Source organism: Haliotis rubra, unplaced genomic scaffold (genome assembly GCF_003918875.1).
Source record: "Haliotis rubra isolate DU_JTF1 unplaced genomic scaffold, ASM391887v1 Scf55, whole genome shotgun sequence".
Taxonomy (NCBI): domain Eukaryota; kingdom Metazoa; phylum Mollusca; class Gastropoda; order Lepetellida; family Haliotidae; genus Haliotis; species Haliotis rubra.
In genome coordinates, this window is record NW_025767246.1 from 1,724,069 (window position 1) to 1,735,656 (window position 11,588).

Below are 11,588 nucleotides of genomic sequence, written 5' to 3' on the forward strand. Positions count from 1 at the left end.
CAACGTTCTTCCTTCAAAGGATTAACCGCCAATACAGTGATTGATTGCTCATTATTGGCTAACTAAATTACCGTTTTTAAAGAATGGCGGACATTATGCAATCAGTTGCCAGGTGTGCTATTTTGGGTGACCAATGAGACTATACACCAATGTGACATACCTGAAACGATATATCACGCTTTCGTATACTAGACTGTTAAAAGACACATTACTTGGAACAGCTGCAGATGAATGGCATATCACTCGTTTTTGTGGATATTGATGGATACATTCCTCGAACAAGGTAATAGCCTGACATTGTTCCTATAAATTTAATCTGTTTTAATTTTAATATTTGCATGTTGTTTTTATTCATTTGTCGTAGCATTCAACAGAATCATTGTTTTCGCCGTGAAGTGTAATGAGACATACAATAGGGCGTGTGTGCGAATTATGATTCACATTGGCAAACTAGAAAAAGTATAGATATTACAGTCCTGTTATAAATGCACTATAAGTATCAGCAGATCGTCTGCTTCTTATTTAGTTTCAAAATGCTTACAAATATGATAATAAACTAATTAGGATTATAAGACCAAATATAAAGATGTACATTGACTAGTATCTACATACTGGTGAGTGCACGTTAACCACGTGAATCAGGGAGACTATATAAGAGAAGAGTATCCCTGCGTGAATGTAGCAAGAAATTCATCGCACAGTATTGTTACTTCGACCCCCCACCTCGCTTCCGTGGAAGAAATCGTTATGTTATAAGTTGTGTCATGCAAAATGCTTTTGGTTATGATTCAAATACATATTTAACTACGAGTAGAAAGTAGTTTTGATTTTCTAACTTGATGAAAACAAACTATAATCTCATTAATTCTAACAGACTTTAGCCTGTGACTTCACGATTTTCAAAAATGTCGGCGCCCTGTCGCGAACATCCGCCAGTCTGAGTATAAATGCTATTTAGGTTTGTTTTCACCGAGTTACAAAATCAAAACTACTTTCTACTGGTAGTAAAATATGTATTTGATTGATTGCCAATAGGATTTTGCATGACATAGCGTATAACATAACAATTTCTCTCGTGGAAGCGAGGTGGGTGTCAATATAATACTACTTACAGTATTATTGTTACTTCGACCACAACCTCGCTTCTTAGGCAGAAATCGTTATCTTACAAGTTGTGTCATGGAAAATCTTTATGGTCATCAATCATAGACATATTTTACTACGACTAGTAAGTAGTTTTGATTCTTTAACTTCCGTGAAGCGATCTGAACACAAGTAAGATATAGTTTCAGGCTTCCACAATGCTCGCTTCGCACTCACAAACATAACCAATTTTGCACGAACTGTGGGGTCCTGTGGAAATCTGTGCATGGCGACACCATAGCCCGACCTCTAGGAGCAATTGACGACAACGCAACGATTTGGCATGTCTTCGTTGATGTCGAGAAATCATCAAAATGACGAGCTTGCTACATACACACTTTCTATACAACTAACTGAAAATCGCTCCTCATATGACGTCACTGCAGTGCTCTGGCGACAGAGTTACGTAACCTGTCTGTGGATTCGTTGGCGGGCGAGAGTGAAGCAGGCGACTTTTTGGCAACTTTTAATCGCTCGGTACTAATTAACCACAAGTTTTTAAAGAATGAATTTGGTGTTCCGCATAAGACTGACCACAAATCTTTCATATGCAATAGTTGAAAGAGTAAAAAAACCCAAAGCTTATTTGTTCTTTAATGAAGCTAATTCTGTTGGTGTGTTTCTGTGCGGTGTAGTGTGGCTGTATGGCATGGTTGTGGTATATGTGGTATGGATGCACTGCTGTATGGCATGGTTGTAGTATATGTGGTATGGATGCAGTGCTGTATGGCATGGTTGTGGTGTATGTGGTATGGATGCACTGCTGTATGGCATGGTTGTGGTATGGATGCAGTGCTGTATGGCATGGTTGTGGTATGGTTGTGGTATGGATGCACTGCTGTATGGCATGGTTGTGGTATATGTGGTATGGATGCAGTGCTGTATGGCATGGTTGTGGTATATGTGGTATGGATGCAGTGCTGTATGGCATGGTTGTGGTACGTGTGGTATGGATGCACTGCTGTATGGCATGGTTGTGGTATATGTAGTATGGATGCAGTGCTGTATGGCATGGTTGTGGTATATGTGGTATGGATGCAGTGCTGTATGGCATGGTTGTGGTATATGTGGTGTGGATGCACTGCTGTATGGCATGGTTGTGGTATGGTTGTGGTATGATGCAGTGCTGTGCGGTGTACCACTCTTCATATAATATTCTGCATACCTCATACATAGTGTATTTATGTGGGTGACTGAATATTGTTTAATGCCACGCCATTGATTTGGCAGCTGTTCATGGCAAAAATGTGGCTGATATTCTGTGAACAATTATTAAAGACATCACAGCTGGGTATGGTGATGTGCATAAAATGGTATGATGTATTATGTTAGTAATTTACCCCACTGACTCAGGGGTTCAAAAATCCCATCGCCGCACAACGCCCGGGACAAGTCAGTTTTCATTTCAGGCAATCAATTACTGGTATCTTACTTGTCCGTGGGCTACTAGATAAATTCCACTTTTGGTTTCAAACCGCAAACAAACTTGGATTTAATTTCATATCTGCTCAAAATGTAGCTGTTACATTTCACAATGATAATAAAGTAGAGTTATCTTTCTTTGCTATTTATCACTTTTCAATAAATAGTCCAGTAAACATTAACATCAAATACCATGTTGATTTCTTCTTTCATAATTACATCATCATAATTATGTCATAAAATCAGGGCAAGTGGAAAATTAGTCAGGACAAGTTACTTTCTTAAAGTCACTTGCCCTGTGGCAAGTGGCTTTTTAAAAAAAAAATTGAACCCCTGCTGACTGGGTCTGTCAACTTCTACAGTCACTGGAAAATATCTGGCATTCCTTAACTTCTTTTGAGCAGTGTGCGAAATAACCACTCGCCCGTGGCTAGTAAAATCCAGTTGGGCCAGTAAATCTCCACAGTCACTGGGCTGACTGGCTAGTGAATTTTCATGGGTTCATTTTTTAAATACATGTATATCACGCTCTCCATGAGTGTTAAGTTAAGTTATAATACCTTTAAATCATACAAGATTATGGCCTGATAAATGATGGTATTTTACTTTTTGTAATCTTTTGCTTAGTTTCTACATTCAAATTTTGGGCTAGTGAATTATTTTGTGGGCTTGTAACTTTCAAGCATAGCTAGCCCGACTGGCAAGCAAAATATGGAAACTATTTCGCACACAGCTTTTGAGATGTATATATTGAGGAATTTTGCTTAAAAATGCTGATCTGGGAAAAGCACAGTAGCACAGCATTAACATGATCACTCACTCACCCATCTCATCTGATCCTCACTCGTCAGCGACCTCCAGAAACTGGCAAAATCATCAAAGATGGCGGATAACTTAAGTCCAACAACGAACTTGCTTAGGACTTTGATTGCATGGCACACTGAAAGAACATACAATACCAGTACGATAAAGTCAGTCCACGTTGGACCCTTGTTACCCCACAGGCCAGGTTAGCTAAAAAAATTAACAATGAAGATAAAAATAAAATAATTTAAAAAATAAATGCCTGCCAAGTAACATTAAGCTAAATATGTTAGCTTCTTTAGTTTGCAATAAAACCATCCAAAAAATGTAAAACTTATTCTACCAAAGTGCCACAAAAATTAGCATAGGGTATGCTTTCCAAATACTCTGCTAATTTCAGCTACAAGTATGTATCAGCCTATGCTAATATGCATGCAAAATTATTATAATTGGTGCCAAATTAACTTCAAATGGTTCAGGTGGTTTTAATGACAAGTAAGTTATTCTCACCAATTTCATTTCCTTTACCAACTGTGAAGGTAAACCCATGACCCTCCAACTGAGAATCGGTGCTCAACACCACATACGGTGCCGAATAATCAGGGGCCAGGTTCTGGAAAAAGAGCATCCATGTCTTTCAACACTTTTCACTTTGGTCCTGCTGTTATCAGTCAGAACAAACTATACTAACTATAAATTGTAACATATTTATAGATGACACAAAAACAGGGCCGGGCTATAGTCTCGCTTCCATCATGTGTTCCATGACTTCCCCTTTCCAAAATTTTGGTCATGTGACCTTATTCAGATATTAAACCCCCTTCTACTGTAAACAGTAGACAATTATGATTAAAATTATGTCAATAATGAGTCACTGGGTAAGAGAGTTAAAATTGTACATTGCCTCAGCAATATTGCAGCCATATTGCGATGAGAACAAATTTGATATTTTAAGAGTCTGTCTACAAAGGACAGTAAAATAGTAATACGTTTGATATCACAGTTTAAGTATAAAACAAGCCAATTCTTTATAATAAATATTACTTCCTCAGACAATAAATACATGTAGTATAATTTAAAACTAGGCTATAGACCACTATAGTGACCAAAGCAAGACAGCCTTCTTGGGGATCAAGGGGACTTATGGAACCTCTGCTTCCTCCATGATTTCCAAGAGGATTTACATCATCACTTTGGCCATTAGTGTCTGAACGCAAGACTAACCAATTAGAAAATATTAACAACAATTGAGCAATTAAAACACTAGACGATGTTATATACTTCAATTAATGATGACTTATGTGGCACTATGACGTCAAGTATGAGACAAGAATTTACTGAGTGAGTATGCTCTGAGTACTGCTTATAGCAATTAATATTCCAGCAATATCATGTTTAGGGACACCAGAAATGGGTGAAACTTGGGTCTTCTGATTGACGAGTGAACGCTTTAACCACTAGGCCACCCACCTTGATACCAGAATGAATGCACAATAAATAAACAGAACAATTTTACCACTTTCTTTCAAATTTTCATTTATTACCTATATGTTGTTATTATTATTATTTATAGTATTTGTTTTATGAAAACTTTGTTATCAGTAGAATTACTTGAAACAAGGCATTTTCGGTTCAGTTGAACGTTGAGTAGACACCTGTTACGTTTGCACCTGTCGCTTGCCCTAGGCTTATAGCATGAAGTCCACACGTATGCATTGTCATATATGGTAAACGTTGTCTTGAATAGCTAATAGGTAAATTAGGCCGATCTACTGGCGATAGCGTATCTCCCTGAACTTTTGCCCTCGATTTTGTTGAGTCTATGACGAGTGTCTCTGTCTACGTTTGATAAAGGAAATGTCCTAACTGAAATTGCAAAATAAAAAACTAACCAAAAAAGTAAACACACTCCAAATTCATCACGTGCATATGATGCCACGCCTCCCGTTTTCCCCTTAACGATTGGTTACTTGGTGCGGCCTTGACAGTCAGCTCAATCAGCTGATTTGGAGGCAGAATTAAAAGATAATCTTAAAAGTAGCAGTAGATATCTTAGAACAAACCAATTTAACACATTACCATTGCGTCTGAGCCATCTTTCTCCAGGGATGTTGGACAGCGAATATCCCTCACAACGCATGCTGTGATTTGAGTCGGAGCCATGTTCAATGTTGTTGCAGAACTAAAGCAAAGGGAGGTAATCCATGTAGAGCCTAACCGGCACATAAAGCGAACGGGGATTTGTAACTGATATGAGCAACTAGTCTGTCTCACGGTCCCTGAACCACATTATTTTCCCTTCCGCCCCGTCCTTTCTGCTATGCTAAATCCCTAATTGATTTGATTTGATTTCCCAGGTTTAGAATCTTCCATCTCATTGGGGCTCCTTTCAATTTGAAAGGAATTATCTGTTTCTATAAAATTATATATATTCAGAGACTAAACGTAAGTCTACTGAGCAAACATGACATGTGATGATAACCAGCTATTCTATCAAACAGGTCCCTGAAACAAATATACCCATGAAAGCCCATGCAAGTCTAGAATATGTGGCAAGTCTAGATGTCTGAAAATGAATAAAGCCTCTGGGCTTGTTTTCATTATATTTTATGATTTTTAACATATTTCTGTAAAATATGTTCATTTCAGAGTCTAGATGTTAGTATGATAACCTGTGTGAACTGGTTGACACAGAAATGTTGTACCAACTCATGTCCAGTGAGCTGTACAGTGCAGTGGTGCTTGAAGAAAATATGTACATACGTAATCATTAACAATTAATAAATGTTAATACATTCATACCCTTCATCGTGTACGACAGGCAATATTTCCACTAGGGAATTTTTTAATGAATTCTTTCCTTTGGGATACTCATGGCTGCAAACATGGTTTCCCTGTAGTATTCTCCTACACATCTCGAGTTTCAATCGTTTATGTCAATACCCATTCAATTCAAGTACATACATCAAAGAATTGTGTAGCGAAATATTATCTGTCTATCTGTCTGTTTGGGGTTAATTTACGCCGCACTCAACAATATTCCAGCTATCTGGTGGCGGTCTGTAAATAATCGAGTATGGACCACACAATCAAGTGATCAACAGCATGAGCATCGATCTACGGAATTGGGACACGATGATATGTGTCAACCAAGTCAGCGAGCCTGACCATCCGATCCCACTAGCCGCCTCTTACGACAAACATTGGTTGCTGAAGCCAATTCTAACCCGGATCTTCACGGGTGTATTTGCCCTTTGCTCGCTAAACTATTGATAGCCGTCAGACTGACTGACTGACTGAGTTTGGTTTTACGCCGCTTTAAGTAATATTCTAGCAACATCACGGCGGGGGACACCAGAAATGGGCTTCACACATTGTACCCATGTGGGGATTCGAACCCGGGTCTTCGGCGTGACGAGCCAACGCTTTAACTACTAGGCTACCCCACCGCCCGATAGCCGTCAGAAAAAGTCTTTACAATACATATGTGGGTCCTGTAGAGTAATGACATAGTGTAGTGTACTGAACCGTAGGATGTACTAACTATTTTAATCACAGGAACCTTACAACTTTTGTGAAGAATCTACTACAATTTAATATATTGTGCGTCATTCAGGATACAATACAATATTTGTCTGCGTCTATTCTGTACATTTGCGCGAACTGGACGCACGTTTCTGCTTATTATAGCTAAAATACATGGAATTATCATGAAACGGCCCTCCCATTATCAGAAAATTGCGGGCCGCTGCAAATGATAGTGGACCGCTCAACATTAACGACGGGCCACTATCAGTTCTGTATCATGTCAAGTGACGTCATAGTGGGTGCGTGGGCTTACGGTTCAATCGACATTGGCTTTGGACTGGCAGTTATTCTGGGTCAAACAAGTCAATGCAACCCGAATTCCCGCTTTAAATAGCGGGAATATTGGCTTTCTTGTTGGTGCTAACCTTAACAATTGCACTATCCAGGTTGTTGGTGGACCAAAACCGAACACTGACATAGTTTTACATGTTGCAGGCTATGGTCTTGTCAAAAGCCAAGGTCGAATATCGTCACTTTCTGTTGTGACGTCACTTGAATTGTTCGATGACGTAATTGCATTTCGGGCAGTCAACCCCGTCAGAAGTTGCTTTTGAGTAAACTTACAGTCAAATTCCTTCATTGTTTCCTTTTTCTTTTCAACACAAATTCCATGTATTTTAGCAATAATAACGGTAATGCTATTTTTTAGGGCATTATCATTTGCAGAAGCCCTGGGTCTTTTTCAACTGCCCTCCTTCGCATGGGCGGATCCAGGGCCTATATTTTCGAAGCTCTCTTAGCGCTAAGAGAGTCGTAAGTGCCATACTTTAACATTAACTTACGACTATCTTAGCACTAAGAGAGCTTCGAAAATCAAGGCCCTGGAATTTTGAAAAGGGGTGTGGAGGGCGGGTGGTGTCCCTAACCCCCTGAACCCCTCCTCTGGATCCGCCAATGCTTCGTCGGGCAGTTAATGAAGACCTCGGGCTTCTGCAAATGATAATGCCCTAAAAAATAGCATAACCCTTATAGCATAAAACCCTGTTTTTCTCAACTAACAGGCCGCTTTCTCAAATGGCACCATTACCTACCTGCGTCTGATGCTTCGATCGTACCAAGCCAGAATACCATCAGCCATCTGATGCACGTCAGTACCTCGTACAGCTAACCCCCGACTTTTACAGCCTAAAATAACGCCACCGGCAATTATACATGAAACGATCGCCATTAGATACCTTTCAATCAATACTTATTGCACATTAATGATATAATTTTAATGATTATTCATATTTACTCTATTTGTATGTAAATGGCGACCTGGTAACAGTCCAACTGAGGGAGTGGGGTTAAAACGTTGAAATCCCTAAACGAGGTGGAGGAATCTTGTTTGTCGTCACTGGTAGAGGAAGTGTCATGGTCAAATAAATGACGAGGGATAATGACCTGCAGCTAGCTATTCTCGAAACGTTCGTAGCCCTAAGAATTCTTAACTTTGATCGTAGCCAATGTGTTAAAAATGGGCCTAAGAAGTTCGTAGGGATACGAACGTTTCGAGAATAGCTAGCCAGGGTCCCCATCCACAAAGCGTTCGTAGCGCTACGACATTCGCAAACCTACGGTAAACTGTAGAGTTACGACAGGTCGTGACGTTACGAATGTTTTGTGGATCGGGACTCGGGACTTAGATTTTCGTAACGTTCGTAGCCCTAAGAATTTTTTAAATTTGATCGTAGTCAGTGTGTTAAGAATGGGTTTAAGAAGTTCGCAGGGCTACGGACGTTTCGAAAATCTTGGCCCTGGATTTACTTGCACTAAGCGATCTTCGTGCTACGATGATCGTAAGCCTATGTTAAAGTATGGGGGTTACGATCACTTTAGCGCTAAGATGGCTTTGTGCAAGTGACCACTGGATGATTTGAAGATGCAGTGACATGGACTCCGTTCCACGAAGCGATCGTAGCGCTACAAAAGTCGTAAGTCTTAGTGAAAGTATGGGACTTACGATCACCTTAACGATGCGATGACATGCGCCCAGTTCCACAAGCGATCGTAGCCCTACATCATTCTTAAATCTTTGTTAAAATATGGGAGTTACGATCATCTCACCGATACAATGACATGGGTTCCATTCCAAGGAGCGATCGTAGCGCTACAGCAGTCGTATGTCTTCATCAAAGTTTAGGAGTTACGATCACCTTAACGATGCAATGACATGGTGGGTCCCGTTCCACGAAGCGAACGTAATATCGCCATACACACGCACACTGGGATCCGAACTCTTGTATCGTGAGTGAGTGAGGGAGGGATTGAGGGAATAAAGCCAGCCTCGTCGGAGGAAAGCCCTGCATGTGCTACATTTATGAGACATTCACAACTATAGTTTGGCATGAAATGCATGTGGACCCGTTTTTTTGTAAATATCTCTTCATCCAATGACCCAATCGATCTCAAACTGTGCAAGTGGATGTTTTGTCAGACAACCTAATCACATTGTAAATCACCGATTTTATGCATTTGTATTAAAGAATCTGTCTATGTAACTGTCAACAAAATAAACAGCAGAACGCAAACTGCTTGCAGAGGGAGGGAGCCAAATGACCTGTAACAGCGGCAGTGTTGGGTCATAAAGGTAAATGCACGTGCAGTTCATGATAGTTACCTGTGCACTGCACAGTGATAGACCGTTTGGATCATTCACATTGACTACTTCTAGCTGTCATCATGAAAGCTTATTAAGATTATGCTAAACGTTTAATTAGAAATGTGTTGATTTTTTTTGAAAAAGGGAGCAAACGTAGCAAACCGATTTATAAGGTGTCGGATTACATGAAACGTACAACTTTTGCTCTTGGCATGAAAAAGAACATCGTGCTAAAAATTGTGAAAAATAAACCAACAACCAATAAACAAAACCTTGACTGAGTAACAAATATGTTCGTTGTGTTGTTGGTTATGCCTAGCAACGAAATGGCTGCGCAGAAAATAAGCGAAGTGTTGGCACGAGCAATCTCCAGCCGCTTTAACAACGGCCTATCGTCACTGTTGAAATAGATCTAATGAATGTGTGCATTCAGGCATTGTCATAGTTCATCAAACTATTTACATCCTATGGTGACCTCTGAGCAATGCAAGGACATGTACTTTGTCCAATTGTATTACCATTAATTCTAGCTTTATCAACGAAAACACATTCACTAATTAACTCACTGAATATATGAATGATGTCGAATGAGTAAAACATGCAGGCATTGTGTTAGAAAGGGCAATTCAGAATTTGACTAATGGAACCTGACATGGATATAAGCCAGCTGATTTGTGTAAAAAAATACCATATTTACCTTGTCAATGGCCGAGTCAATCGCAAAGTTACACTTGGTTGGCTATGCTGTAACTTTGTTTTCCCAACGATTTAGAGGTCCTAGACTTTGAACCATTGTTCTGACATTACTGTAATACTAAGAAACAATACTGATAAGCATGTTTCACTCAAAGCGTTAAGCCCAGACACGACACAACTCACACAAGCCCCAGTCTTAGAAAGTGGAATAGCACGCTTACTATTGAAAACGTCGACAGACTTTCATAAGTACGCTTGACCTTATCACATGATGTTACTGATGTTATGACGGAGTGTAATAAAAATGTTGTTTAATAATTCATCATGTAATAAGAAAAGTGTAACGCTTTATGGATGATAACGTTTTGATATAAATAATTATTATTGGCTGGTTGGTTGGTTTGTTGTTTAACGCTGCACCCATCAATATTCCAGCTATATGGTTGAGGTCTGTAAATAATCGAGTCTGGGCCAAAAGATCCAGTGATGGGCAGCATGAGCATCGTTCTACATAATTGGGACACGATGACATGTATGAACCAAGTCAGCGGGCCTGACCACCCGATCCCGTTAGTCGCCTCTAAGAACAAGCATGGGTTACTGAAGACCAATTCTAACCCAGATCTTCACGGGTCTGTTATATTATGATAATTTCAGTATAGATTCTTATACTGTTACCGTTGATGAGCAAGAATAAAGTACTACAGATGATGATGATGATGATGATGATGAAGATGATGATGATGATGATGATGATGATGATGATGATGATGATTTGGAGATTTAACGTTCGCTTTCCGACATAATGCATCTTTCGCACACATCAAAAGTACTACAGCACATAACAGGCCTTCATACAGCTAACATGGATTAACCAAGAGAGTATGGCGGTATGCATGAAGAGGATTAACAGCAATGGATATTGGAAATTAATGCAGTAGCAACCGGAGGAAGCCAACTGTTCGTGAGGCGAGACAAAATATACATAGCCGATAAGATTAATTAGAGCTGCTAGTTGGAGCGCTCTGTCTTATCAGTTCACCTATTCTCACCAGTTTTTAAGTAAACTTAGGCTCAGTATTATTCGTTACACTGCTATACTGAGTCTAACAAAACCTGGTAGAAGGTCGCGTCAGCTAACCTTTTGGACTGACCAATCAGAACACAGCTTAACAAATCGCGAAAGTTTACATTCGCACATACCGTTTGAACTTTTACCTAAAAACATCGAACGATTCCGAATGCTATTTTCCGCACGATCGCTTCCGAGTGATACACGCAGTGAGTAAACAGTCGCTGAAAATAGCGTTTTGTCAATATTCAAGGATGTCATCTTGCTAAAATATAAGCAAAT

General features: G+C 39.7%; 1 protein-coding gene across 1 annotated transcript in view; it reads right to left on the reverse strand.

The window, feature by feature from the left end:
• Window positions 1-10,322, reverse strand: part of LOC124253690 (mitochondrial enolase superfamily member 1-like) — a 27,528-nt gene extending 17,206 nt beyond the window's left edge. Inside the window, 5 exon segments of the mRNA XM_046687505.1 lie at window positions 3,390-3,505; window positions 3,880-3,982; window positions 5,449-5,551; window positions 7,989-8,082; window positions 10,236-10,322. Coding sequence (XP_046543461.1) covers window positions 3,390-3,505; window positions 3,880-3,982; window positions 5,449-5,551; window positions 7,989-8,035 — 369 coding nt within the window. The 5' untranslated portion in view covers window positions 8,036-8,082; window positions 10,236-10,322.
• Window positions 10,323-11,588: the final 1,266 nt, after the last annotated feature.